This window comes from Molossus molossus, unplaced genomic scaffold (genome assembly GCF_014108415.1).
Source record: "Molossus molossus isolate mMolMol1 unplaced genomic scaffold, mMolMol1.p scaffold_m16_p_10, whole genome shotgun sequence".
NCBI classification, from domain to species: Eukaryota; Metazoa; Chordata; class Mammalia; order Chiroptera; family Molossidae; genus Molossus; species Molossus molossus.
In genome coordinates, this window is record NW_023425345.1 from 5,844,504 (window position 1) to 5,872,317 (window position 27,814).

The 27,814-nt window shown below is 57.8% G+C and overlaps 1 protein-coding gene across 1 annotated transcript; it reads left to right on the plus strand.

Moving 5' to 3' along the window:
* Positions 1–500: 500 nt before the first annotated feature.
* Positions 501–27,227, plus strand: CARD10 (caspase recruitment domain family member 10). Its single transcript, XM_036252060.1, has 20 exons — positions 501–735; positions 1,584–1,721; positions 4,220–4,545; positions 9,511–9,702; positions 10,562–10,717; positions 11,241–11,366; positions 12,400–12,591; positions 13,883–14,017; positions 14,445–14,560; positions 15,349–15,377; positions 15,792–15,915; positions 20,581–20,740; positions 21,451–21,562; positions 21,985–22,228; positions 22,429–22,498; positions 23,442–23,544; positions 25,250–25,408; positions 25,502–25,617; positions 26,079–26,191; positions 26,405–27,227. Exons 1-20 carry the CDS (start codon positions 501–503, stop codon positions 26,634–26,636), a joined length of 3,078 nt encoding a protein of 1,025 aa, XP_036107953.1. The 3' UTR covers positions 26,637–27,227.
* Positions 27,228–27,814: the final 587 nt, after the last annotated feature.

A 27,814-nucleotide genomic window follows, 5' to 3' on the forward strand; every position in this document is an offset into this window, starting at 1 on the left:
GGGTGTAAACCTGCGTGTCCCGCCCCGCCCCACCCGGAGGCCGGGCAGGTGTGGGCGGGCCGCGCGGACCCCGTGGAGCCGGCCGGGAGAGCCCTCGGGAAACAGGAAGCTGGGGGAGGCGCGGCCGGACGGCGGGGAGGCAGGGCGTGCGGGCGGACGTGCGGGGGGCCAGCCGCCGGACTCTGCCCCCGCCGGGGTGCGATGTGGGGAGGCCCGGGCAGCCCCGGCAGCGGCGGGGACGGGGACGGAGCCGGGGGCGCCGGGGACACCACGCCCCTACGCCGGCGGAGCCGCCGCCCGAGCGCAGAGCCCGGAGCCCGAGGCGGCTGCGGCGTGCGGGGTGAGTGGGGGCCGCGGGGGCGCGGGCAGGGGCGCCGGGGACACCGGGTGGCGGGGCCTGCAGGCGACGCCCTGAGGTGGGGTCAGCGGGCGGCGCCCCCTGCCCCGGGCACCTCGCTGATCTCCCGCACCTCTGGCCCGCAGACCCGGAGGACACGGCCATGCCGGGCGGGGCAGAGGCGGGGGAGGCCGAGGAGGAGGCTGGGGCCGGTTCGGGGTCCGAGGCGGAGGAGGACGCACTGTGGGAACGGATCGAGGGCGTCCGGCACCGGCTGACGCGCGCCCTGAACCCCGCCAAGCTCACGCCGTATCTGCGCCAGTGCCGGGTCATCGACGAGCAGGACGAGGAGGAGGTGCTGAGCACGTACCGCTTCCCATGCCGTGTCAACCGCACGGGTGAGCCGCGGGCTCGGGGTCAGGCCCGAGTGGGCCGCGCCCCTGAGCGCCGGGCACTGAGCCCTGGGGCCAGAGCCCAACAGTTCTGGTCTCCACATCCGTAGAGTGGAATGCTTGGTGTGCCCCCCATCCTGCCACCTCCCCAAACAGTTACACAACCCAGCAGGTCCGTGGTGCCCACACCGGCGTCTGGGTTTTGTCTGTCTTGGGGTTTCTTCCCACTTCCTGGGCCCACATTAGAACAGGGGGTTGGATGTGGTCGCCAGGGCAGGCTAGGCCAAGGACCTCAGGGTCACAGTTGGAGGACTTGGCATTTTTCTCTGCCCTTTGAGCTCCTCAGTTCTTTCTGTCCCTTCCCTCTGGGAGCCACACACTTCTTGGAAAGTCATTTCCCTCCAAATGCTCAAGACCCATCTCAGCTTAATGAGGGTGTCCTCTCTCAGGGTGTGTTTTTGAACCAGGGCTGGCAAAGGGATGAGGATCTAATGGACTTGCAGGAATTGGCCAAGGGGAGAAATTTTACTTTGCTTTTGGGGCTAGAGGGGGCTTCTGTGTGTCACTGAAAAGGCAGGCAGTATTTGCTGTCCCTGCATCTGTATTTGTGTTGAGGGTGGCAGGCAGGGTGTTGGGGCACTGTTGAAGCTCAGGTGCTGGGCGGGGGCAACCTGGCTCTCCTGGCTATGGTCGATGGGCTCTCCCCATGATGTGTTGAGACAGGCCCCTGTGTGTGTCAATGTCTTACAAATTTGGGGAATGTGGGCCCTGTAACACGGTGGGGGGGGGGGACTGGCTAGGCACTGGGGGAAGCCTTCACCTTGAACCCTGGGCACCCTCCCGCCACTTTCCAGGGCGCCTGATGGACATCTTGCGCTGCCGTGGCAAGAGGGGCTATGAGGCCTTCCTGGAAGCCCTGGAGTTCTACTACCCCGAGCACTTCACGCTGCTCACGGGCCAAGAGCCGGCCCAGCGCTGCTCCATGATCCTCGGTGAGTGGTCCGCAGTGGGGGCTGCACCTCCAGCACCCATGCAGAGGTTCCTTGCCTTGTTCCTGCCAGGGAGGCACTTCCATTATCCCTGTTGAACAGATAGGGAGACTGAGGCACAGAGAGACCTGAAGAGGTTTGCCCGAGGCCCCGTAGCAGGCTGAGTGTGGGGCTGGGATTCTAATTCAGTTAGTTTGAGTTCAGAGTCCACACACTGAACGAAGCCTCTAAAATTGTCTGCAGGCATGTGTGTGTCGGACAGACATGGATTTACAGTTTCTTATGTAAAAATTCAAACACTCCATGTGACTTTAGAATAAAAAGGAAGGATCTTTACGTCTTCCTTCAGCTCTGCTCTGCTGGTAACACTTTGGCCAGTCTCCATTTTCTTTGCATTTACACACACACACACACACACACACACACAGGATCATCCTATATATGTTGCTCTGTATCTTGCTTTTTCTCAGAACAGCTGATTTTCCCACATTGTTACATTTGTTTTATTTTTATATTTTTTAACTCATCTTTATTGTTGAATGTATTATAGATGTTCCCCCTTTTTCCCCCATTGACCCCTCCTCCCCATTCCCATCCCCCTCCTGCCTTACCTTTGAGATTCACCAGTCTAACAACCAATTTGTACTTCTTAATTCCTTCATCTTTTTCACCCATTCTCCCAGCCCCCTCCCATCTGGCAAGCAACAAAAAGTTCTCTGTATCTATGAGTCTCTTTCTGTTCTGCTTGCTCATTTTGTATGTAGATTCAATTGTTGATAGATATGTATTAATTGCCATTTTATTGTTCATATTTTTATTCTTCTTCCTCTTCAAGAAGACCCTTCAACATTGCATATAATTCTGGTTTGATGGTGATGAACTCCTTTAGCTTTTTCTTGTCTGGGAAACTCTTTACATGGCCATCCATTCTAAATGATAGCTTTGCAGGATAGAGTAATCTTGGTTGTAGGTCATTGCTTTTCATCACCTTGAATATCTCTTGCCACTCCTTTCTGGCCTGCAGTTTCTTTTGAGAAATCAGCTGACAGCCTTATGGGAACTCCTTTGTAGGTAATGAGCTGCTTTTCTCTTGCTGCTTTTAAAGATTCTCTCTTTGTCTTGAACCTTTTGCATTTTGATGATGATGTGTCTTGGTGTGGACCTCTTTAGGTTCATCTTGTTTGGGACTCTCTGTGCTTCCTGGACTTATATGTCTATTTCCTTCACCAAGTTAGGGAAGTTTTCTATCATTGTTTCAAATAGGTTTTCAATTTTCTGTTCTCTCTCCTCCTTCTGGCACTATATGGCACACTTGAGATTGTCCCAGAGACTCCTTACATTATCCTCATTTTTTTGGATTCTTTTTTCTTTTTGCTGTTCTGATGGGTGCTTTTTGCTTCCTTATATTCCAAATCGATGGTTTGCTTTTTGGCTTCACCTACTCTACTATTGATTCCCTGTAAATTATTCTTTATTTCAGTTAATGCATCCCTCATTTCTGACTGGTTCTTTTTTATGTTGTTGATGTTCTCACTAAGTTCCTTGGAGGTTGTTACACTTATTTTAATTGACTACATGGTGTTCATTAGTGATGCTATGCCATAAGTCATTTAATTGGTTCCCTGTTGATGGACATCTAGGTTGTTTCCAGGTTCGCAACATTACAAACGATGCTGGGAACAGCCCTCTGTGCATCTTTGTGCAAATGTATATCTCCGGAGGAGAGGTTCTGAGAAGTAAAATTTCTCAGAATGTGCATTTTAAATATTAAATCAACATACATCCCACCAGCAGTGTGTGAGTGTCCATTTTGCTGTATTCTCTATCCTAGGGATTTAAAAACATTTTTGCCAGCTTGATATGTCAAAAATAATGTTATCACTTTAAGTTTGTTCTTCATTGAGAGATGTAGTTCATAGCTTACTAATTAATAAACCTTGGGCAAATGACTTGACCTTTCTGTGCCTCAGTTTTTCTGTTTTTATGGTAGGTATAATAATAGTACCTATCTTAAGTGTTGTCATGAAGATTAAATAAATTAATATATGTATCTAGCCCAAAGAATAGTCAAATGTTACTATTATTATTGTTGTTGCTGGTGAGGTAGAGCATATTTATTAGCCATTTTTGTTTTGGGACTTACTGATACTTTTTACCCATATTTTTATTTGGTTGTTTACCTTTTCTTATTGATTTGGTAACAGCTCTTTATATGTTGTGGGTCTGAAGCCTTTGTTGTATTTTTCTTTTGCTCTGTTGCTTGTTTTCTTAACTTTGTTACATCGTTCCTTATTCAGAAAGTTTAACATTTTTACATGGATCTGTCTATCTTTTCTTTTATAGCTTCTCTGTTTAGAAAGGCCTTCCTTACCACCAAATTATAAAAATATATTCCAGAATTTTCTTCTAGTGTTTCAGTGGTTTGGGGTTTTCTGGATAGTTTGTTATCCCCGTGGATTTCATTTGCCTGACTTGGCTTTTCTCTTCCCTGTGTCCCGCAGATGAGGAGGGCCCTGAGGGACTGACCCAGTTCCTCATGACGGAGGTGCGGAGGCTGCGGGAGGCCCGCAAGACCCAGCTGCAGCGGGAGCAGCAGCTGCAGGCTCGGGGCAGGCTGCTCGAGGAGGAGCGGGCAGGGCTGGAGCAGCGGCTGCGGGAGCAGCAGCAGGCTCAGGAGCGCTGCCAGCGGCTGCGGGAGGACTGGGAGGTGGGCAGCCTGGAGCTGCTGCGGCTCAAGGATGAGAACTACATGATCGCCATGCGGCTGGCACAGCTCAGTGAAGAGAAGAACTCCGCCGTCCTGCGCAGCCGTGACTTGCAGCTGGCGGTAGGCCCTGGGAGATGGGTAGGGTAGGGCGGGGGAGGGGCGGCCTTGACAAAATATGATGTTTATATGGTAGCTAGCTTGTGTCCCAGAGCCACCATCTGCCAGCTGTTGGATGGTGGGCAAGTCCTTTCCCCACCCTGTGCCTCACTTTTCTCATCTGTAATATGGGGGCACTGATGGTACTTATTTCATTGAGTTATGACTATGATTCTCAACTGGGGGCAGTTTGTCTGCCAGAAACAATGATCATGTCTGGAAACATTTTTGATTGTTACAACTAGGCGTGTGCTATTGGCATCTAGTGGGGAGAGGCCAGGGATGCTGCTAAACATCCTACAGTGCACAGGACGGCCCCCATAACTACGAATTATTTTACCCAAAATGTTAGTAAGTGCTGAGGTGGAGAAACCTTGGGTGGCAAGGATCTGTCAGTTTAAGACACGTATAATGCCTGGCACAGAATTAATGCTTAAAACCTATATCATCACCCTGGCCGGTTTTGCTCAGTGGTTAGAGCATCGGCCTGCAGACCAGAGAGTCCTGGGTTTGGTTCCTGCTAAGGGCATGTACCTTGGTTGCAGTTTGTCCCGGGCCCTGGTTGGGGTCGTGTGGGTGGCGATCACTCGATGTGTCTCTCTCACATCGATGTTTCTCTCTCTCTCTCTCTTCCTTCCGCTCTATCTGAAGATAAATGCAAAAATGTCCTTGGGTGAGAACAAAAACAACAACAACAAAAACACCTACATCGTCATTAGCCATTGTTGTTGCTACTGTTGTTATTATTAAGTGCTGCTGTGTGCCATGCAGGTTACAGGCATCACATCATACGATCCCACAAAGGCACCATGCACTAGGTTCTTATTTTGAAACCCAGATCCTGGGGCTTACATTGTAAAGGGACTTGCTCATCACAAAGCTGGGAAATGGAACCTGAATTTGAACCAGGTCTGCCTGGCCATCGCCCCGGGATGCTGTTCTGCCCGATCTTGTCCGGGTGAAATCTCACCCAGTCCTCTCCAGCAGTGAGTGAGGCCTCGCCTTTTACAGGTAGAGAAACCGAGTTCTTGTTATTGGCACTTAGCATGGGAATGAAACTGGGATTTTACTGCCCCAGGGAATAGTTTCAAGGATTTAAGAGCTAATGGTTGGCAAGGATTTAACAGTGCCAGGGGCACACAGTAGGCTCTCTCCAGCAATACTGTGCCGCTCCCTGGGGAGATTTTGACCACGGGATTGGAAGTCCCCTGCCTCCCTGGCCTCGGCAGTGTGGCAAGCAGTGACAGGTACCTGTCGGAGGCTGTTGTGTGGGTGCACCGGTGTGCCGGGGCTTGTGGCTGTGCCGGCCAGCATGTTGATGTTTGGGGAAGTGAGCCGGGATGCTGAGGCCACAGGTCGAAGGGCCTAGGCTGGCAGGCCCATGGGGGGTGGAGGAGGCGGATGCAAGGTTGTGAGGTGACCAGGAGGCTGCTCTCTAAAGGCCTGCTTGGTGTTTCGCGTGAGCTGGGGCTGTCTGAGGCCCAAAGACTGGCTGCAGGTTGAGCGAAGGGTGGCCTGGGCAAGGCTTCCCTCTCTGTGCCTCAGTTTCTTCATCATCCTGGAGGTGGGAGGTGACAGAGAAGGATGATACAATGAAACAGCACCTCCTATGTGCCAGGCACAGTCCTCACTGCTTGCCGTGCACCAACTCCTCGAATTTCCCAACAACGCGTTGGGACAAGGGTGGGGGCACTATTATTGTCCCCATTTATGGATGGGGAAACTGAGGCACAGAAAGTTTGGGTAGAGCACTTTCCCAGGGTCTCAGGATTGAGAATTTCTGACTTTGCTCTTAGCACTGCTAGCTAGGGGTGGGTGGCGGGCAGGCGGGGGGAGCTGGGGTCCCCTGCCTTCATCTCTGTGCGCTTTTTCTGAAACCGACATGAGACCTGCTGTGAAGTTTTCTTGGAAGGAAGGTTCTGCTGCTCAGAGAGGACAGTGTGATGACCACTGGTCCAGAGAGGGCTGTGGCTGGAATGGCTTGTCTCACCTTTGGGCTGAATGTAGTCATGGGTGGGTCCCCTGGAGTGGTGGGTGTGTGTGCATGTGACTGGGGGCGTGCCCTGTGTGTGTCCACGGTCATCTGGGGTCTCCATGGGTGGGCTGGGGGATGAAGAAGAGGCACTGGAGTCCTGGCCGGGTGGCTGAGTTGGTTGGAGTGCCGGCCCATACACCAAAAGGTATTGGGTCTGATTCCCCGTCAGGGCACATACCTAGGTTGCGGGTTTGATCTCTGGTTGGGGCACATACAGGAGGCAACAGATCGATGTTTCTCTCTCTCTCTCCCCCTCCCTCCCTCCCTTTCTCTCTCTGTCAAAATCAGTAAACATGACCTCTGGCGAGGATTACAAAAAACAGAGGAGGCATCGGAGGTGCCTCTGTGTCTCCAGATTAGCTATTGGTGCGCATAGTATGACCACCTAGGGGTAAGATAATCTGCCACTCGGTAGGGATGGCTGTTTGTTCCCAGTTTAGCAGGGTAGAGGGTAAGGGGTAAAAGTCAACTAAATAAGTTTTTCTTTAAATGTAGCTACTGTAAATTTGACTAAATTTGGGGGGCTTTTTTTGCCACAAAAATGAACAGAGGCATGGCAGATGGAAATGAGTAGAACAGCTGACGGTGCCTGTCTTGGCAGCTTGGGTCCCCTCTCCCCATGGACAGGTGTGTGGTGGCTGTGATTTAATACTGTGTTTTATAAGGTGCAAATTTAATGAGCTGTTATTTCTAAGCAACATAAACTTCAGGAACCAACACTGTAATTTTGTGCTAAGTGAGTTGTACACGAGGATTAAATGCATCCGTATTTCCTGGCGTTCGGCAGGGCCTCCCAGGTGCCCTGTCCTCTGAGCTCATCGGGAGCTGGCTGGCCAAGGGTCAAGCACGGGGCGGTGGTGTGAGGCTGCGGTTTGCTGGGCAGGGTGTGACCACGCTTGCCCTCGTAGCGAGCTGTCTTTCTCCGGCCGTTTACAAAGCGTGTTTTGTGAGGGGAAAGGAATGCGAGAATCATGAATTTCTGTCTGAGTCTTTGTGGAGGAGGAGGAACTCCTGACCCAGCCTTCAGACCCGCGTGTGTGTGTGTGTGTGTGTGTGTGTGTGTGTCCATGCTGGGCGCAGAGGTTCGGGGGTGCGAGTCATTTTCCAAGAGAGGCCAGGGCATTCCTAGGGTGCCGGACATCGGCACGCCTGAGCGGAGCACCAGAAGTCTTTGTGCCTGTTTTCAACAATGACTTCATTTTGTGGCCTGCCACCTGCTGCCACTTTTGTCACTGTCTAGCCACCTCAGACCCCACATGAATTTGGAAAAGAAGTCTGGCTGAGTGCACTCATAGTCCAGCAAACTGAGCATGCGTATCTACGCTCAGCCACGGCCACCTCACAGCCGCCCACCTACCGCCCTGCAGGCTCTGCCGCACGCACTGAGGGGTGGCAGCTCGGGGGTTAGTTCAAGCAGTGAGGACAGCCACTGCCACAGCCCTGGCAGCCCTGCAGCCAGCTTCTGGCAGTTTGAAGGCCTCTACCTGCCTTCTGTCTTGTTTGATTCTGACAGTGACTTTGGGAGGCAAGTGTTGGAACAAGTGGAACAGGGGTATTGAACGGGCCCATTTTACTTATAAGGAAACTGAGGCCCAGAGGAAGTAAATGACTTGTTCAGGATGATGGAGGGCAAAAGTGGCACAACTAAAATCCAGATCCTGGCTTTGGAGTTCTTGTTGGGGATGAACTAACAGCATCATCTTCTGGAGGGGGGGGGGGGCGCCTGGGAACCCTCTGGCTCTCGGCCTGGGTGAGACCCTCAAAACCTTCCTCTTCCTCCTCCTGAGGCACAGGAGGGGCCATGACTTGCCCAAGGCCACACTGAGTTAGAGGCAGGGCTGGGCCCAGACCCTGGTGGCCCGTTCTGGGTGCAGCCTTCCTTCGCCTCGGTCACGCTGGTACTTGCGCCGGCACCACTGCCTGTGCTCCGTGTCGGACCTGCGGGAGGGACGGCTGGACAAGCATGTTGTGGTGCAGAGCCTCCGCCGAAGGTCCTTGAAGCAGAGGCCCCTGGGAGGGGGCTTGGCTTTGCTGCCCCTTCTTCTGCATCGCATTAGCCCAGCCTGCACTTTTGTTTTTTTTTTTTTTTTACCTCACCCGAGGACATTTTTGCATTTATCTTCAGATAGAGTGGGAGGGAGAGAGGGAGGAAGAGAGAGAGAAACATCAACGTGAGAGGGACAGACGTGCCCTTAGCACAGTGGTTCTCAACCTGTGGGTCACGACCCCTTTGGGAATTGAACGACCCTTTCACAGGGGTCACCTAAGACTTAGAAGTAGCAAAATTACAGTTATGAAGTAGCAACGAAAATAATTTTACGGTTGGGGGTCACCACAACATGAGGAGCTGTATTAAAGGGTCGCGGCGTTAGGAAGGTTGAGAACCGCTGCAGTGGGAACTGAACCCGGGTCTCTCTGGTCCGCGGGCTGACGCTCCAACCACTGAGCCAAACCAGCCGGGCTCCATTGATTTTTATTTTTATTATTTATTATTATTTTTTTATCCATTGGTTTTTAAAGAGAGTGGAAGGGAGGGTTGGAAGGGTGAGGAGTGAGGGGGGGGGCATTGATGTGAGAGAGACATCTATTGGTTGCCTCCCACATGCACCCCGACTGGGTGTGGGGATTGACCCGCAACCCAGGTATGTGCCCTTGACTGGGAATCAAACCTGTGACCCTTTGGTACACGGGCTGATGTCTAACAACTGAGCCACACCATCCAGGGCAACCGGTACTTTCTTTCTAGACAAGTCCAGGAGGACTCCTGCGCAGGCTTCTCTGGGGATCGGGGAGGCGCCCGGAATGAAGAGCAGGACTTCTCCCCATTGGCCTGTGTGGGGTCCCTCCTTGGGAGGCATCCCTCCCTGGGCTGACCCCCGTGTGTTGGTACCCAGGTAGACCAGCTGAAGCTCAAGGTGAGCCAGCTGGAGGAAGAGTGCACGCTGCTACGCAGGGCCAGGGGCCCACTCCCCGGGCCCGAGGAGAAGGAGAAGGAGCCAGACAGCGTGGACCTGGTCTCCGAGCTGCGTGCAGAGAACCAGCGGTTGACAGCGTCCCTGCAGGAGCTGCAGGAGGGCCGACAGCAGGTACGAGGGGCAGCCACTGGGGGGGGGTCGGAATGAGGGGTCTACACCTGGGATCCGAGATCTGGATGGAACCCTGGCTGGCCTTTGTCTCAAGCCCCAAGCGCTCTGCTCTCCCTGGCCTTTAGTCTGTGGTCTCTGGGTGGCCCCAAGAAGTCTGAATACTTTGAAACTGCACCTGATTTTGTGTGTGAGCATATTTGGGGGGCCCCAGCTTTTTGCGGATTTGTAGAAGAGTCCGTGACCCTGGAAAGGTTGAGATCCCTGAGGTCTGGGTGTCCCCAGGGCTTGCTGGGTGTCGTGTGGCAGGTCAGAGGCAGTGTGGGCTGGCCACCTGGCCACTGCTCCATATAGGAAGTGGGGGATGGGAGCCGGACTCTGGTGTATTTCAGAAGGTCGGGGGTGCCTGGCTGAGGTGTGGATTTGGGGGTGGGTCTTGGGCCTATGGTCTACCTGCCTGGGACAGGCTCGGTCCCTGTGAACACGCCTTGTCGGAGGGGCAGGAATAGGCCTTGGAAATGGCCACCTGTCTACTGCCTTGGGCGGTGGGAGGAGGCTGGAGCGAGAGAAAGCGTGCCTAGTTCTTGTTTTGGAACAAGATCCCGGCTGAACGTGTTCAAGCATGTCCTCATTCACTTACCTCATTTGTACCCCAGATGTTCCCTGGAGGGCGGATAGGGCTGGTGAGGCCACGACCACTCTACATATAGGGAAACCAAGGTCCAGAGCGGTCAAGGCCTGTGGCCAAGGTGGCAGAGCTAGTGGGGTGGACCTGAGGGCTGAGGGCTGCATGCCCCCTTCCCCTGGCACTCAGGGTGGGCCCGGGCCTAGAGGTTGAGGCAGCCCTGATCTCTGACCCCAGGAGGCCAGCCGGCCGGGGGCCCCAGGCTCAGAGCGCATCCTCTTGGACATCCTGGAGCATGACTGGCGGGAGGCGCAGGACAGCAGGCAGGAGCTGTGCCAGAAGCTGCATGCTGTGCAGGGGGAGCTGCAGTGGGCCGAGGAGCTTCGGGACAAGGTAAGGTCCACAGCGTGCCGGCTCCACCCTGCCCCCCGCCCTTCCCTGCAGGAGTGCCAGGCACCGAGCTAGGAACTGTGTTCATGCAGTCTCAAGTTTTATTGAGATACATCAGTGAACAAATGTCTCTGTCCCTGTGCAGAGTGAGTTCTACAGGGGAGACACACCATATGCCATCCCCGCAACCGAAGTCCACCACTGCACGTAGGAGGGTGATGAGGGCTGTGGGAGGAGCAGAGCAGGGCAGGGGAGCAGAGTGCAGTTAACACGGGGAGGCCCAGGTTGGCTGGGAGGGAGTTATTGTTAGTCCCATTTTACAGATCAGGCAGCGGAGGCCCAGTGAGGTGAAGTCAGGCCCAGCCGGGAACATGGGATGGGTACTTGTTTTGGGGGCTCAGACCTCTCTCCCTGGACCTGTTGGGCACCTGCTGGTTAGCTGTCCCTGATCACCAGCCCTGTGGTCTGACCTGGGCGTGTTCCACCCTGTGCCGCTCCGCCTGCCCGCCTGCCCGCCTGCCCCCAGTACCTGCAGGAGATGGAGGACCTGCGGCTGAAGCACCGCACCCTGCAGAAGGACTGTGACCTGTACAAACACCGCATGGCCACCGTCCTGGCCCAGCTGGAGGAGATCGAGAAGGAGCGGGACCAGGTGAGCCCCGCCTGCTGGGCGGGAGGCCCTGGGCAGGCAGAGAAGCGGATGGGACCGGAATGGTCCAGTAGAGACTCTCACAGTGCCCTGGTTGCTTTAGGAGGGGCAGGTAGGTCAGGAGAAACAGACGTGGGACCTTGAGCACTGGAGGTATGCCAGCCTTGCCCCTGAACGCACCTGCCCCACCTGAGCTCCTGGGACAGTCAGGAAAGTTGGCCCTGGCATCCTTCCCTTCTGAATCCCTATCCTCTCCACGTCAAAGCCTGCACGGGGGCAGCGCCTGCAAATATTTGCTGATGAAGAAATTCTTAGAAGTTCTGGCTCCCAGGCCCTGGGCACCACAGCCCTCACTGTCTGAGGCACAGGTTGGCCCGACCCCTCCTCTAGGCCCCCAGGCCTCCTGTGAGGCGTCCACACACTGGGGGGATAGGGGTTTATCCTTGGACCAAGTTAGAATCCCACTAGCGGGGTTGAAGTTGGCATGTTAGAAGGGGTCTCGGATCCCCTGGTGGGCTTGGTGAAGAGGCAGGTTCATCCCGACATCCTGATTTTGTACTTCGCCCACCCTGGGCTTCTGTCCCGGCTCCCTCTCAGGCAGTGGGTGGCAGGTCCAGGCACAGGCCCAGTTCTCGGAGACCCTGGTTTCAGTGTGAGGAAAAGTGCTTTGGATGCAGTGGGCTGGGTTCGAATCCAGGCCTCTCCTCGAGGCAGGGATGTAGTGAATGAAGCTGGCCACGCACAGTAGGTCTCCATTTTAAGTTGTTTTTGGGAAACGTGAAGAGCCTGGATTCTGCAACTAGACTGCCTGGGTTTGAACCCCAGCCCTGACCCTGCTGCCTCAGTTTCCTCATCTATGAGATGAGAAGAGAGAAATTCTAACTTGGAGGTGAGTGTGCTGATTAAATGAGCTGATGTTAAGCTCAAGGCCTGACACACAAGAAGTGCTGTTCCTGCTGCCACCCCCTCTGTGCCGTCGGGGCCAGGACAGCTGAGTCAGTGTGACGCCTTCACCCGCCCTGCCCACTGTCCCCAGGCCATCCAGAGCCGCGACCGCATCCAGCTGCAGTACTCACAGAGCCTCATCGAGAAGGACCAGTACCGCAAACAGGTGCGGGGCCTGGAGGCTGAGCGGGACGAGCTGCTGACCATGCTCACCAGCCTGGAGGGCGCCAAGGCCCTGCTGGAGGCGCAGCTGCAGCGGGCCCAGGGCGGCCACTGCCTCAAGGTGAGGAGGGCAGGAGTCCAGGGTCCTGGCGGGCATGCTGGGGTCCCGGCAGGAGCTTTTGGCCGGTGTTGGGAACCCATGGGAGCTGGTGGGAGACCTCAGCTGAGGGTGGGAACATGGGGGGACTGCCAGGAGCCCCCAGCTGGAGTGGGACTTGCAGCACTGGAGGGGAGCCTTCAGCGGTGGTGGAATCACATGGGACCCCCAGGAACCCTCAGCTGAGCGTGAGAAGATGCAGGTTCTGGGAGGGAATATGTGGGTCGTGGCTGGAGCCCTCACCCTGGTCCAGGAACATGCTGGCTTTGGAGGGAGCTCTTGGCCAGGATGGAGGATATGCAGCCTGGCGGCAGACCCCGGTTAGGGTGGGTGTGGGCTGGTGCATCAGGGAACAGGATAGAGACCTGAGCTTCTGGGGTTGCTCCTGGGGCACTAAGACTAGTTTGAAGCCTGTCTTTGCAAACACTTGGAGAAGCCCAGTGGTCTGAGGGCCTGCAAGCATCTTGGAATGCGGAACATGGGCCCTAAAAGCCCCTCAGGGCCGGTTAGTTCAAGGGCCTCATTGCACAGGGCCCAGAGAGGGTCAGGGGCTTGCCCAAGGTCACACAGCTAGCCAGTACTGGAGCTGGGCCCCCAGACTCCTTATAAGTTAGATACTAGTTCTTGGACCTCTGCCAGGAGCTCTACCTTTTCTTATCTTGATTTTGCTTGGAGATAATCAGCTGGCCAGGTGTTTAATGCCTGGAGGAACAGAACAAAGGAAGTGTGAATCTGACTGCCCACTTTTGAAAACCCTCCAGGGTTTTTTGCCGTTAGGTAAAGACAAAGCCCTCACTATGCCCCAGAGGCCCTTCAGGTGGGCCCTCCCTCCTCCAGCCTTTGAATTTCTGGAATGTGTCACCGTCCTGTCTCAGAGCCTGTGTACTTCCTGTCCTGTACTGTTGTGCCCACATGCCTGGACCGTCCTCCCAACTTGATCCACTTGGCACCTACTTCGCCTTGAGCTGTCCGGTTAAAGCCCAGTTCCCTGTGCTCCCGCTGCGGCCAGGCTGGGTGGGCCTTTGAGTTCCTGCTCCGGGCAGTTGTGTTCCCTGCTCTCTTGGCCGTGTAGGGCTGTTTCCTCCATCTGACTGCTTGTTTACAGTGTCCTCCTCTAGGCCGAGCACCCCACTCCATGCCCCCGAGGGCAGGGACCCGCTCTCATTCCTGCTGTGCACACAGTAGGTGTTCAGTGAGGGGCTGGCCAGCCCTGGCCCAGCTCTACTGACCCCATCACTCCCCCTTCCTCTCCCAGGGCTGTGCCTCCTCCCATTCCCTGTGCTCCAACCTCAGCAGCACCTGGAGTCTGAGCGAGTTCCCCTCCCTGCTGGGAGGCCCAGAAGCAGCCGGGGAGGCCACTGTCAATGGGGGACCTGAGCCCCACACCTCGGTAAGACGCCTGCCCACCTGAATATGGGGGGTACGAATACCATTCACATAATCACTGACATGTGGAGTGCCCTCCAGTTTGCTGACAAAGCCTTTATTATTGTACCTCAAGGCCCTTCAAGTGGCTCCTCCCTCCCTCTAGCCCGGTTTTCTGAGTCTCAGCCTTTGAATTCCTGGAAGCTGTCATAGTCCTGTCTCCGGGCCTTTGCACATACTGTGGAATGAGTTTCACATAGAAAGAAATTGAGAAGCACCTTATTAAGCTCACCCAGAGCCAGCTCAGTGTTGGCCCTGGTGCCAGGAGGCAGCCTTGCAGAGCCCGCTCCTCCGCTCGGGCCAGCTCTCGTGTGCAAGGGGCACAGACTTAGGCGCACTGAGCTGTGGGAAGGTGCAGTGGCGGTGAACCAGGCCCCGTCGTCATGTTGCAGGAGGAGGCCACAGACAATGAGAAGGAGATCAACCGGCTGTCCATCCTGCCCTTCCCGCCCAGCGCCGGCTCCATCCTCCGCCGGCAGCGCGAGGAGGACCCTGCACCTGCCAAGAGGTGAACGGGCTGGGGAGAGAGCAGCCGAGGCCGTCACTTCCCAGAATCCCTACCGCCAGAGTCAACTCTAGGCAGTCACCTCTCTTTACTGCCTTTAAATGGCCATAGGTGTGACTGAGGTCAGAGGTTAAGACAAGGCCAAAGGGCAGAATGGGCTCAGCCCAGGCGAACACCCTGGCAGGAGAGGCACTAGAGGGCAAGTCTCAGAGTTCCTCAGCCCAGGGCAAGCCTGGGTGGTGTCGGACTAGGGCCTGCAAGAGTGGCCAGGGACCGGGAGGCTCAGGCGAGGAAGCTGCCCCAGGTTTGGGCATCAGCAGCCAGTGGGGCCAGAAAGAGGAAGCCATGTCCCTTGGTGGTGGGACAGGGCGGGATGGTCTGCCTGCCTCCTCGTGTAGGTCCATCACATGCTTGAGTAGACGAGTGAATCTGCCGCGAACGGGTGTGGGATGAGGAGGTCACGGTCTAGTGTGAGAGGCAGCCTGGGAGCCACGGATGACAGTGGGGTGTGAGGGTGAGATGAGGGGCGAGAGGTTAGGGGAGGCTTCCTGGAGGAGGGGCACTGAAGGCCAGGCCAGGGCATGCTCAGTGGAAGGCCATGGGGCTGAGGTCAGGGTGTTGACTTCCTGCCCTGTGAGTTCAGGGAGCTGTGTGCCTGGGACTCCCACCTGGGGTCGAGCCTGCATTTGCTCGGGGCTGCAGGGACTTGGTGCCATAGAGCAGGAGGTGGGAGTGGGGTAGATGCCCACTGAACCTCAGCCCCTGCCTCTCCCCACCCTCGCTCTACCCAGGTCCTTCAGCAGCATGTCAGACATCACAGGTAAGGGCCTCTGGGGACCCCATGGGGGAGCCTGTCTGAGGGGTCGCTTTGCAGCTCACCCGAGACCTGTGCTGCCTGCGTGGCTCCTGGCCTGTGTCTCCCCCTGAGACCCAGCCGTGCCCTGGCAGGAACGCTCTGCTCAGGAGGCCTCTAGGGGGGTTGGTTTACCCCAGGCTCACTCCTGGTCCTGGCTCTGCTATGTGGGGCTCCTCCTCAAGGCTGGTCCACCCTTCACCCTCTTGGAAACTGAAGGGTCATCCTGGCAGGCCCTGGCCCAGCTCTGAGCCCAGTGGGTTCAGTGTGTTCTTGGGGCCTCGAACCTGCCAAGGCGCCAGGCCTCTGGGCTGTGGGTCGTCCCTGGGCCCTCCCCCGTTTTATAGCCCAGCACCCCTGAACCTCACTCCTTCTCCCCAGGAAGTGTAACACTTAAGCCCTGGTCCCCTGGCCTCTCCTCCTCCTCCTCCTCCGACAGCGTGTGGCCCTTGGGAAAGCCCGACGGTCTCCCGGCCAGAGTCTGTGGCCTGGATCACCTGAACAGGTACGGGGCTGCCTGGGTAGGTGGAGGTGAGGGCGCTGGGTCTCAGATTCCTGCAGCAGGGTGGGCAGGGGCGAGGTGGGAGGGAGCAGCAGCTGAGCCTTTGCTTTATGCAACTGTCAAAACAGTAAGGTTTTTAGACACAGGCCGACCTTGGGTTCAAACCCTGTCACCAGAGTTTCTGTCTGTGTGACTGGTCACTTTACCTTTCTCAGTTTCCTCGTCAGCCAAAGAGGACGGTGGGTTCTCTCTTCTGCATGTGTGTGTTTTCAGGTTTAGGGATCATGTCAGTAAACACTTAGCTTGGCCAGGCGCACAGTGGGTGCTTAGTCAATGGTGGTTGGGCCTTGTACTGACACCCACCTTCTGCCCGTCCTTCCCAGCTCTGGGCTGAGGCAGCACCGCCAGGCCCAGCAAAGCTTGGTGCTGTGGACGGGGCGGGGCCACCTCGGGAGCCAGGAAACCGCTGACTCAGTGCTGGAGGCAGTGAGCTCTGTGTATTGGTCGATGAGGGTCTCCCTGGCCAAGCTTTGAGCAGCCCTCGGGAAGGAGGGAGAGACCGAGAGGCTGGGAATGTGGTCTCTGAACGTGGCCAGGGAGCGAGAGTAGGTAGGGAGGGCAGCTGGGTGCCTGGAAGAGGGAGAGCAGAGGCTGTCTTGGGATGAGCCTGAGGTTTGGCATTGACTGGAGCCCGCGGGGGGAGAGGGGAGGCCGAGCCACAGCAGGCCTTGTGAGTCAGGCCGCAAACGTGTGGACTTTGGCTGGTGCACTCTTTGGTGAAAACCTGCGAGGGTTTAGCTGTTCCTAAATGCAGGCCAGCTGCCGGCTGCCTTGCAGCGTTCTCTGTCCCGGAGGGAGGCGTTGTTATGACTACCCCGGTTTCATAGAGGGAGAAACTGAGGCTCAGAGAGGATGAGCAGCTCGCCGGAGATGACACAGCTGGGAAGTGCCCTGGCCAAACTCCACAGTGACCTGATCAGACTTGGGCCTTGGAAAGGGCGTAGGAAGCACTGATGTCAGAACTGGAAAGTGGGGATGCTAGATACAGAGACGAGGTCACCAGGAAATCAGGGCAGAGCCGGACCGGGGCCTCCCGCCTCCTGGAAGCAGCCTGGCCAGGCCTGTGTCCAGGGCCCTGCCCCCACGCTCACCCCTGGCAGTGGACCTCGGGTGACATTGTTTCTCCCTGTGCAGGACGTGCTTCTGGGGGAAGGGGTGGAGGCACCTCCCTTCCTGCCTGACTTGGTCCTTCCTCCCTCCAGCTCAGGCCTGCACAAGGGGTCTTGGCTGTTGTCCAGGGGGCGCCGGGATGTGGCAGAGGGAGCAGGAGCTGTGTGGTCAGGGGCCACCTCCGCTGCCCATGCTGCCCTGGGGAGGGGGGCACGTTGCGGGGGCAGGGGTGGTGGACGGGCAGGTAAAGAGGGAGGTGAGGTGCCAATGCGTGTCCTGGGCAGTGTGACAGTGCAGTGGGCAGGCTTTGTTAGCTGAAACCCCGGCTCTGTCACTTGCTCCTGTGGAATCTTGGCGTGTCACTTAATTTCCCGGTGCCTCAGTTTCCTGCTCTGAAAAATGGGGTCACAATGGTGCCTGTCCCCTTGGGACGTTGCGGGGTTCCAGTGTTCCGTCAGAGAGCTTGGAGCTGTGCTGCCCCGAGTGAAGGGTCACGAGTGAAGGGTCACGGTCGCTCTTCACTAACGTTATGGTTGCCCCTGGTGTTTCATTCTCGGGGAGCCTGCACGGCCGGCATTTTTAGCCCATTGTACAGATCAGGAAAACGAGGCTCAGAGTATCAGCAGTTTGTCCCAAGGCCACTTGGTGGTGGAGTTGGGACCTCCACGGTGCCTTCCTTCTGTCTAAGTCACTTTTAATCTCACACTCGTGTTCAGTGCTCATTCCATGCTGGGTACTTCAGCCCCAGTCTCCCTGCCCTGCCGGGCTCCTCGGGCCATGGGGCAGGGCAGAGGAGATGGCAGGGGGTGCTGGGCAGGCTGAAGGATGGGCGACAGGTCACAGGCTGGCAGAGGGAGGCGCTGGGGGGGGGCACGGGGTGCACTGGCCTGGCCAGGACCCGCCCTGCCCCCACTTGTCCACACAGACTCAGGATCTCTGGCATCTTCTGTGCACACCTTGCCTCAGTTTCCCTCTTCTCTAACAGGAGGGGAAGAGCCGATCTCCCATGGGTTGTTGGTGGGATTACATGAGGTAATCCGTGTGTCTTGCTCAAGTCTCTGCTTCATCGGTCACTGACCTGGAACAAGGCAGTCATGTACACTGCCTAGAGATCTTCCCACAGTGCCCTGGGGTGGGGTCGGGGGCGCTCATCGAGGCCTCTAGGGCCATCCCTGCTCGGAGCTGGCCCCTTCTCCCCCCGTTTCGCTGTGACCGGACCTGATACCAGGGAGGGAGCCGGGGGCCTCGCAGGCAGGGTTGGGGTCAGTTGGATTGTGCTGCTGGAGACCCAGGGGTCCCAGGAGCAGCCCTGCACAGCACGGGTTCCTCTGTCCCTGCTTCCTGCTTGTCTGCGGGGCCAGGACTGAGGGACTCGACTGGGACCCTGCCCTCAGCGAGCCCCAGGTGCTGCGAGTCGGCGGCCGTGGCTGCGGAGGCTCAGAGAAGTTACTCGGTCCCTCAGGAGGGCGGGCTGGGACTTCCGGAAGCAGCAGGAGGCGGCAGTAAGAGCCTGGAAGCCCGATTGGACAGGCCGAGTTGCCTGGCTGCTAGAATTACAGGGAGGGGAGGGCGTGCCGAGGCAGGGGGTGCAGGGCCTGGGTGCAGGCTGCCACCTGGGCCCCCCTCTGGGGAAGCAGAGATGGGAACTGACTGTGGGTTTGAAGCAGTGGGGAAGCTGTGGCCCCAGAGGGGTGACTTGTCCCGAGTCACACCTGATAGCAGTGACGTCTGCCGTTCCCTGGGCACTGAGTCCTTACCGGGCACTTCTCAGAGCGTCCCGTGCGTTGACTCGCTGAGCGGTACGGGAAACAGGCAGCTGCGGAGGGCTGGAGGTCGAGCAGCCAGGCCATCTGGCCCAGAGTCCTGCGGGTGCCCTCTGTGCCACATGCCGAAACTTCTGTCTGCAGCCCCCAGCGAGAGAGGCCCCGGGTCCATGCCTGAAACACAGGGTCGGGAGGGCAGACAGGCTTCTGTTTGCTGTCCCGTTTCATTGAAAGCCGTTGGAAGGCCCCACGCCCTCTGGTTTCCCCTGTCCCTGCACTTTCTTTACACTCGTCTGTCGCTCACGTGCATGCGGGAGGCAGGTGCCCTCCTGTCCTTGCTTCGTGGACGTGGTGACTGGGACTCACCCGGCCAGCCCGCTTGCCGGCGTCCGGGACACAGCTAATGTTGGGGTTTGGAATGGACTGCGTTGCCCCAGCCATGAGGCCATTGGGCAGCACAGCCTGGTCCGGCCTCCGGCCTGCCAGGTCTCATGGGCCTTCCCATGCCACCTCGATGCAGCCAGGACAGTCCCAGGGCTGAAGGGCCTTGTTCTCTGTTTTGACCGAGACGGGCTCCCCAGGGCCGTAGTTCCCCCCTCTTGCTTGTTGGGTTAAGGTCCTTGTAGCTTTGCTCACCCGAGGCTGGCAGCAGTGGTAGTGTGGCTGTCTACTGCAGCTGGAGGGGGTGGGGAGGTGGGTGGACACCTGGGCTCTGCCTGGGCTGTCTCTTCAGCTGGGGCACACCCACTGACCCTGGCCTCTCCCGTCCCCAGTTCCCGGGCCGGGGTTCATGGAGGAGACTTCTGGTCAGTTGTCTCTGAGCCTGGCCATAGATAGGCCTCACCAGTTCTCATCCAGGGACAGGCAGGGAGAGCCCTGCCCTGCCAGGGATCCCAGTGACCGTTCGTCGTAACCATCAGTGGCTCCCACTGCCCTGCGAGGAAGGCCAGATGCTGTGCCCTCTGCAGTCTGGCTACAGCTTGCCTGTTCTGGGAGCTGTTTCCGTGATGTCAAATTAGTTAATTAGGGCATGGAGCTTCGCATGGTGTCCCGCACTTGGGACGCACCCAGTAAGTGCTGGCCGCTATTGTTGTTGTTAAATTCTTCCGCAGCCCTGAATTCTGTCCCCCACACGTTTGCTCATGCCGGCCCAGCCGGGGACACCATCCCCTCGCAGCCTTTGCCGAAGCGCTTCTATTCTTGACCCTGGTGTAGCCCAGCTGCTGCTTCCTCCGGGAAGCCACGCCCCTCAGTGCGCCCACTGCCGGCTGTGACCATCTCTTGATCTGTGTTGTTCTAACGGTGACCTTCCTTCCTAGCCTGTGAGCAAAACAAGCTTTTATTAGTCATCTACTATGTGCCAGACACTGGGTTTGGTGCTGGGGATCCAGAGCAGAACATGGCAGCAGGCTGGTTCTGAGGGTGCTCTTTCTGGGGAAACTAAAGGCAACATGCACGGGCGCAGATGCTTCTGCGGGAAGCTCCTCCTGCCGTGTACAGGGGTCTGGGAGCGAGAGGTCGCTTTTGACCGGAGCCCTGAAGGATGAGCAGAATTTGCCAGGCAGAGAGGAGGGGGAAGTGCATTTCAGGCAGTGGTTCAGCAGGTGCAATGGACCGGGATGGGGGTGGGGGGACATCATGGCATACTTGGGGAATCGCTGTGGTTTTTCAAGAATGTTTAACTGAATCAAAATGCTGACTGAACTCTAATTCCCATCCCCTTCTCTTTTCTCAGGTCTCTGGCCATCCAGGTGTCTGCCCGGAGCCCCCCGGGGGGACCTGAGCCCCAGGACAGAGGCCCAGATGGCCTGCCGTTCCTTGTGGACAGTTGGTCTGGGGCTGTGGTGCGGAGGGTGCTCTCTGGGCCGGGGTCTGCCAGGGTGGAACCAAGAGAGGTGAGCCCCCCACCCCACTGGTCTGGGGGAGGAGTTAGTACTTTAACCAGGGCTGGCTGCCTTCTGATTGGTGGTTCCAGGTCAGTGGGTGGAGTTCCTAGGGATTGGCTAGAGAGGAGGCAGGCACATTGCCTAGTGGCTGGTTGCCCCGCCTTAGCCAGCATTAAATGAAACCTGATTGGGCAGGGACTGGGAGGGGAGCAGAATGACAGCACCTTGACTGATTTCCACTTTTATATATTATTTATTTATTCTTTTTTTTTTAATCCTCATCTGAGAATATTTTCCACTTATCTTCAGATGGAGTGGGAGGAAGGAAGAGAGAGAGAGAGAGAGAGAGAGAGAGAGAGAGAGAGAGAAACATTGATGTGAGAGAGGCACATCGATTGGTTGCCTCCCGCATGACCCGACCAGGGCCAGGGACAAACTGCAACCAAAATATGTGCCTTTGACCAGAATTGAACCTGCGACTCTTTGGTCCACTGGCTGACGCTCCAACCACTGAGCCAAACCAGCCAGGGGGACAGATTCCTGTTTCTAAATATGGGAAGGACCTGGCTGAACCTGCTGGGTGGAGAGTGCTGTTGAAGGGACCAGTCTGACTGCCTTCCGAGGTGGAGGCACCTGAACTGTGGGACAGGGTCAGCCCCGCACTCAGCCTTGCCTGTGGAAGCTGACTTTCCTCCCTCCCTGCCTGGGTTTTCTCCCAGCCAAGGACAGAGGCTGCCGGTCCGGAGGGGGCGGGCCTGGAAGGCGAGGCCCAGCGGAGAACTTTGCCCTGGAACCAGGTGTCCACACTCCCCTTCCTGATGGACTCTAAGGGTAAGTCTGCCCAGAGGGGAGGGACTGGGACTCACCAGACCTAGAGGGTCAGAGCTCAGGGCCCAGAAGAGGGTTCATCCAGCCCATAGAGATGGAACAGCTGAGGCCAGAGCGTGAGATGCTCCACCTCTTGGTCTTGGCCGTGTCCTTCCTTCCCGTGTCACTGCCCCACGCTGGCTGTCTGTCCTCGTGCCCTTCCTCTGTCCTCAGCACACAGCTAGTAGTGAAAGGAGCACTGGCCAGGAGTCCAGACACCTGGATCGAGTCCTAGTTCTGTTCCTAGTGGACTTGGTGGCCTTGCACTTGCACTTGAAGAAGAAGAAGGTGGGGTCCTGGCAGCTTGGGCTTTGAGAGGGCCACATCTGACCCGTCTTCATCCTTCTCTTTGTTCTTCCTGCTGCCCCTGCCCTGGCCCTGTGCAGCTTGCCAGTCCTTCCACGAGGCCCTGGACGCCTGGAGGAAGGGGCTGGGCGCCGAGCCCTTCTACATTCGAGCCAACCTCACGCTGCCCGAACGGGCAGATCCCCATGCCCTGTGTGTGAAAGCCCAAGAGATCCTGCGGCTGGTGGACCCGGCGTACAAGCGGCGGCAGGAGTGGTTCTGCACGAGGGTCGACCCCCTCACGCTGCGGGACCTGGACCGGGGCACAGTGCCCAATTTTCAGAGGTGACCCAGAGCCAGGAGCCTGGGGGTGGGTTCTCACTGGGAGCTGGGACCAGGATGGGGGCCTGTTCCTCCCTCTGTAGTCCTTAACTAGCCTCTGGGACAAGATGGGGGGGGGTCAGAGGAGAGGAGGTGAGGGGCTCCCTATCTCCCTACAGACATATGACATGACTCCTCCCCTGTCCCCACCCCACCTCCCCCAGAGCCCAGCAGCTCCTGGAAGTTCAGGAGAAATGCCTGCCCTCCAGCCGGCACCGAGGGTCCCGCAGTAATGTAAGCAGGGCTGTGACAGCTGGGTGAGGGTCTGGGAGAGGGGCTGCCGAGGGTGGAGTCCAAAAGGGAGAGGCCAGGCTTTCTGCTCTGGCAGCCCTCGGCGGGGAGGGGCGGGGAGGGAGGCCCCCACCTCAGTGCCTCACCAGTACTTGGCGGGCATCTGTGTGCCAGCAAATAGCACAGCAGGCCCACCTCCAGGGTAGCTGGGAGAGGAACTGAGACGGTGCCTGTGCTCAGGAGCACACCCCCCTTTCCAGTCCCTTTCCAGATCCTCCCCTAGATACCCGGACAGAAATAGGCTCAGAGAGGTCAAGTAACTCAAGAGGCTGTGGGACTAGAGGGGTTGAGAGCGCAGGCGCTGGAGCCAGACTGGCTGGGTTTGAACCCCAGCTCTGCCACTTACTCAGCCGTGCAACCTTGGACAACCACCTGACCCTCCCTGGGGGCTCTGTGTCCTCACCTGTAAATGGGGAATCACACTGCCTGCTGGGCCCGGGCCTAGTTAGTATTTGCCACATTGTCGGCATTCACTACCTGTGTGTAACGAATGCTGTTGTTGGTCTCATTCATCTTCCTCCCGAGGCCACATTGCTGATTCATTGGAAGAGACCCCAAAGTTTGTCTCTTCTATGACATTAGGTTTCTCTGCTCTGTGGGCCTCAGTTTATCCACCTGTGAAATGGGGGCCAGTAGACCTAAGTCTCCTCCAGCTCTAGTTGACAGGCTGGCTTCCCTGGGCCCATAGGGATCGTTGTCCTCATCTGCCTGGGGAGCTGCGCTGGGCCAGGTGGGGACAGGAGAAGGCCCAGTAGAAAGGGGCTCTTCCTTGGTGCCTAGACAGCAGTGGCATGGGGTCCCCTCTGCCTGGGGTTCCGTCTACTCTCCCCTCTCCCCGAGGGTGGGATCGTTCACAGATGCCCTTCTTTCCCTCCGCCCTCCCCAGCTGAAGAAGCGAGCGCTGGACCAGCTGCGGCTGGTGAAGCCCAAGCATGCCGGGACCCCTGCCGGGGATCCCCCGGAGCAGCTGCTGCTGGAGCCCTGCCCAGGTGAGGGCACAGGTGTGGAGGAGCGGCCTGGGCTGCCGTGGAGGCCCGGAGTGCACCTCCGGGTGTCGTTTGGCCTGGAGGGGCCTGTTGTGAGGGTTCCAGTGGAGGGGGGCCCATGCCAGGAGCCTGAGAGACGAGGCTCCCCTGGGTGGGAGATGGGCCTCCGAGGTTGAGGGAGCCAGTCGATGGGGGAGGTCCAGGTGTGTTCGTGGGTCGGGATGAGTGTGGGGCACACATGAGCTCAGGCCCGTTCTTGTCTGGCAGAACACGGGTAGCTGTGCCATGAGGACCCCAGAATAGGTTCCTGGAGGCAATAGGATGAGGCGTTGGACCAGATCGGGGGAAGGCACTGGGAGAGCCCGGATGAAGAAATAGCAATTCTGCAGGGCAAGGAGGAGAGGGTGGTGAGGGAAGATGTGCTGGGAGGGAATGTTTATGCTGGGCCTTCCAGGACAAAGAGGAGTTTGTTCCAGGCAGAGGGCTTAGCTTGCCCTGGCCACTGTGGCTCCGTTGGTTGAGTGTCATCCTATGTACCAGAGGGTCACATGTTTGATTCCTGGTCAGGGCACATGCCCAGATTGTGGGCCCGATCCCCAGTGGGGGGCATGCAGGAGGCGGCCAGTTGATGTTCTCTCTCATCGATGTTTCCATCTCTCTCTCTCAAATCAGTAAAAGAAAAAAAAAATTCACACATTTGTGGGGCCATGCTCTTAAAAAAAAAAAAGAAAGCACAGCCCTGGCCGGTTTGGCGCAGTGGTTAGAGGGTCGGCCTGCGGTCCAGAGAGACCCGGGTTTGGTTCCTGCTGAGGGCACGTACCTCAGTTGCAGTTTGTCTCCGGCCCTGGTTGGTCGTGCGGATGGCAGCCACTCGATGTGTCCCTTTCGCGTCGATGTTTCTCTCACTCTCTCTTTCTCTCTCTCCCTCCCACTCTATCTGAACAAAAAAACTGGGAAAATGTCCTCGGAGGAGGATAAAAAATAAATAAGTAAATAAAAAAGAAAGCACAGCTTGTGCAAAGGTACCGTGCAGGCTGTGCGTGATGTATCTGGAGGGCGTGGAGTACAGCGAGTGGGCATCGAATGCCAGCTCTGTCATGCTTTGTGCTTGGTCCAGAGGCACCGTTAGAGCTTACTGCCTCTAGGAGATGGGGAGGCGGGTGCCTGCCGGCCACATAATCCCACACGTGGACATAACTGCAAAGTGTGACACTTGGATTGGAGGAGAACTGGATTCCGGGGTGGGGCTTCGGCGTTCCCGGGGCATAGGAAGAGATTGGAGACAGCTGGAGGGAGGTCTATGTGGCAGGAGTAGTCTGTGATGGGGCACAAGGCTTGCTGCCCCCGGCTCTGGCAGGGCTGGGTCACCCACAAGGAGGATGTGGCCTTTCACCTGAGAGTCCTGGGAAGTCTGGTTGCTGAGTGGACAGTGGCCCCTAGGGGGCGAGAGTGAGCAGAGAGCAGGGAGGAGCCTGCTGCAATGTCCCAGGGAGGGGACTGGGCAGGAACTCTGTGTGTGTGTGTGTGTGTGTGTGTGGGGGGGGTGGTGTGTGTAGGGGAAATAGCTGCAGGACTTCAGGGAAGAAAAGATGGGGGAATTGAGAGGAGGTGATGGGGTTCCGAATATTGACAGGGCTGGCTGCCCTGGAAAAGAGGAGCTGGGGCCTGCCTGAACTCTGCTCTCTCCTGCACCCCTCCCCCGCCACAGAGCCAGAGTGGAGCCTCAAACCCTACAGCCTGGTGCGGCCACTGCTGGTGCCCTCCCTGCGGCCCGTGGTGCTCTTGCCCGAGTGCCTGGCGCCTCGGCTCATTCGCAATCTGCTAGACCTGCCCAACTCCCGGCTGGACTTCCAAGTGTGCCCAGCAGGTGAGCCCGTGTGCCCAGAGAGGGGAGGGGAGGGTGGCACTCGGGGGCAGCCGGCCCACTGTCCCTTCCTCGCGGCTTCTCCCTGCTCTCCAGAAAGCCTGTCGGGGGAGGAACAGTGCTCGACCTCAGCACCCGGAGCCCCCAAGGCTCGGCCTGCCACCCCTGGGCTCGGCAGCAGGATCCGCGCCATCCAGGACTCTGTCGGGAAGGTAGGTGCTGGGGCTGGGCCTACCCTCCTGAGCCCGAGAGCCAGAGTCTGCGTGCAGGCCTGTGCTCTGGGCACGTCCCTTCCCTTGCGTGGCCCTTTCCTCACCCGTGATGGGTGGGCTAGGGCAGCTGACCTCATGTGGGTCGCCCGCGAGGTGTGGGTCACCATCTCACCTATCCGTCTCCTTGTTCTCAAACTCGCCACTGCCCTGGGAGCTGGCTGGGGCTGTGGGGAGGGGGCGGGGTTAGCTCCATCCTCCAGAAGGGGAGGTTGAGGTTCAGAGGGGCAAAGTAACTCATATTCTCGGGTCTCCTGCCTCCCCTTCTGGTTCTTCCCTCTGCCAAGGACCCTCTGGATGGGGAAGCAGGCCCTGTAGCGGCTGTGCTGTGGGGCTCAGTGCGGGAGGCAGGGAGGTTAGTGTCCCTGGGCCAGGAATAAACTGTACCCTTGACCCCTGAGAAGAAGCACTGCCTGTTGGAGCTGGGCGCTCGGGGCGTGCGGGAACTGGTTCAGAACGAGATCTACCCCATCGTCATCCACGTGGAGGTGACTGAGAAGAATGTCCGGGAAGTCAGGTGAGGCAGGACCCCAGCACCTCCTCCTTTCTGTGGATGTCTGTCCGTCTGTCTGTCTGCCTCTCTCTCTCTTTGTGTGTCTCCTGTCCATCTTTCTTTGCCATCTGTCTCTTTGTCTTCCTCCATCTGTTCATCCTTTCTCACTCCCCATAACCTTGTCTGTGTGTCCTTCTCTGCCCCCCTCCGCCCACTGCCCGCGTCTTCTCTCGGCAGGGGTCTGCTGGGCCGGCCCGGCTGGCGGGACTCGGAGCTGCTTCGCCAGTGCCGCAGCTCGGAGCAGGTGCTCTGGGGGCTGCCCTGCTCCTGGGTGCAGGTGCCCGCCCACACGTGGGGCCACTCGGAGGAGCTGGCCAAGGTCGTTCGCGGCCGGATCCTGCAGGAGCAGGCCCGCCTCGTGTGGGTGGAGTGTGGCAGCAGCAGAGGCTGCGGTAGCAGCGAGGCCTGAGGGGCCCCTTGCGATGCCTGCGGCTTCCTCGTGCCCTACAGACGCCACGAGTGGGCCCCTGGTGTCTGTGGGGGCCTGGGTCCTCTCTGTCCTGAGCCTTCCCTGGCCTGGGGCTCAGCTCTGGGCTGTCACTGCGTGGTCCTGCCGGAGCCAGAGCCCTCCAGCGGAGCTTCTGCCCGCCCGCCCCGTACGTGCTGCTCTGGGCCTTCTGTGGCCCCACTAGTGGGTCTGTGCCCCTCCGTCACTGCTTCCCCCGAGCGTCTTGAGTTCTCACTCCTGTGTACTGTTGTGTACACCCAAGTTCTCATGGGCAGGCTCCTGTCTGTGCCTAGCCCCCGGCACTGAGGTCTCCCAGGTGCTCCGCCTGGTCTGCTCGCAGGAGGCCGAGCCCGCCCTTCGTGACCCCAGCGTCCAGCTCACATTTCCTGTGCAAACCTCCACACCTGGGCATCGGAGCCGCCCTGGTCCACGGCACCTGCGCCCTTGAAGTCTTACACACGTGTCCGTGGTTCTCTCTCCTGTGTAAATGTCCTGTCCCCCACCCCCATAACACTTGGGCACTTAACACACGTGTGTTCCCCGTGAGCACACCAGGACATGTTCTCACAGCGCCTCCTCCCCGCCCCTCTCAGAGGGACGGGTGGGTGGGGCCTGGCTGCTCTGTCACTGAGTATGTGGCTCGTGGAGTTCTCACGGGCCCTGTTCACTCAGAAGCTGCACATTATGGAACATTAAAGAGTTTGTCATAGAAATTGGTGGCCTTTTGCTTGCTTGCATCCCTGGTCTGCCCCCCCCCCCACTTTTCCCCACCCCCAGCCCTGGCTGATACCACCTTTCAGGTCCCCACTTGCCCTTGGGGAGGGTCAGGTTTCGCTCCCGCCTCATCCCAGAGCCGCTGGCCATCTGTGCTGGCGTCACCTTACCTGCCCCTGAGTGACCGAGGGAGGCCTCACAGAGGGGCCACCCCCACGCTTAGTCCTACTCGTGTGTGATCATCAAAGGAGTGTCCCCTTGAACGGGGACACTGAGGTCAGCAGGGTGTAGTCTTGGGTTTAAGGGGCCTGGCTGCTGAGCCCCGGAGACCAAGAGCAAACCTTCAGCAGTCAGGCCCCGGAGAGCTCCAGAGAGAGGGTGGTCACCTCCAGTGGGAGAAATCCAGGCAGGCTGACTGGAGGAGG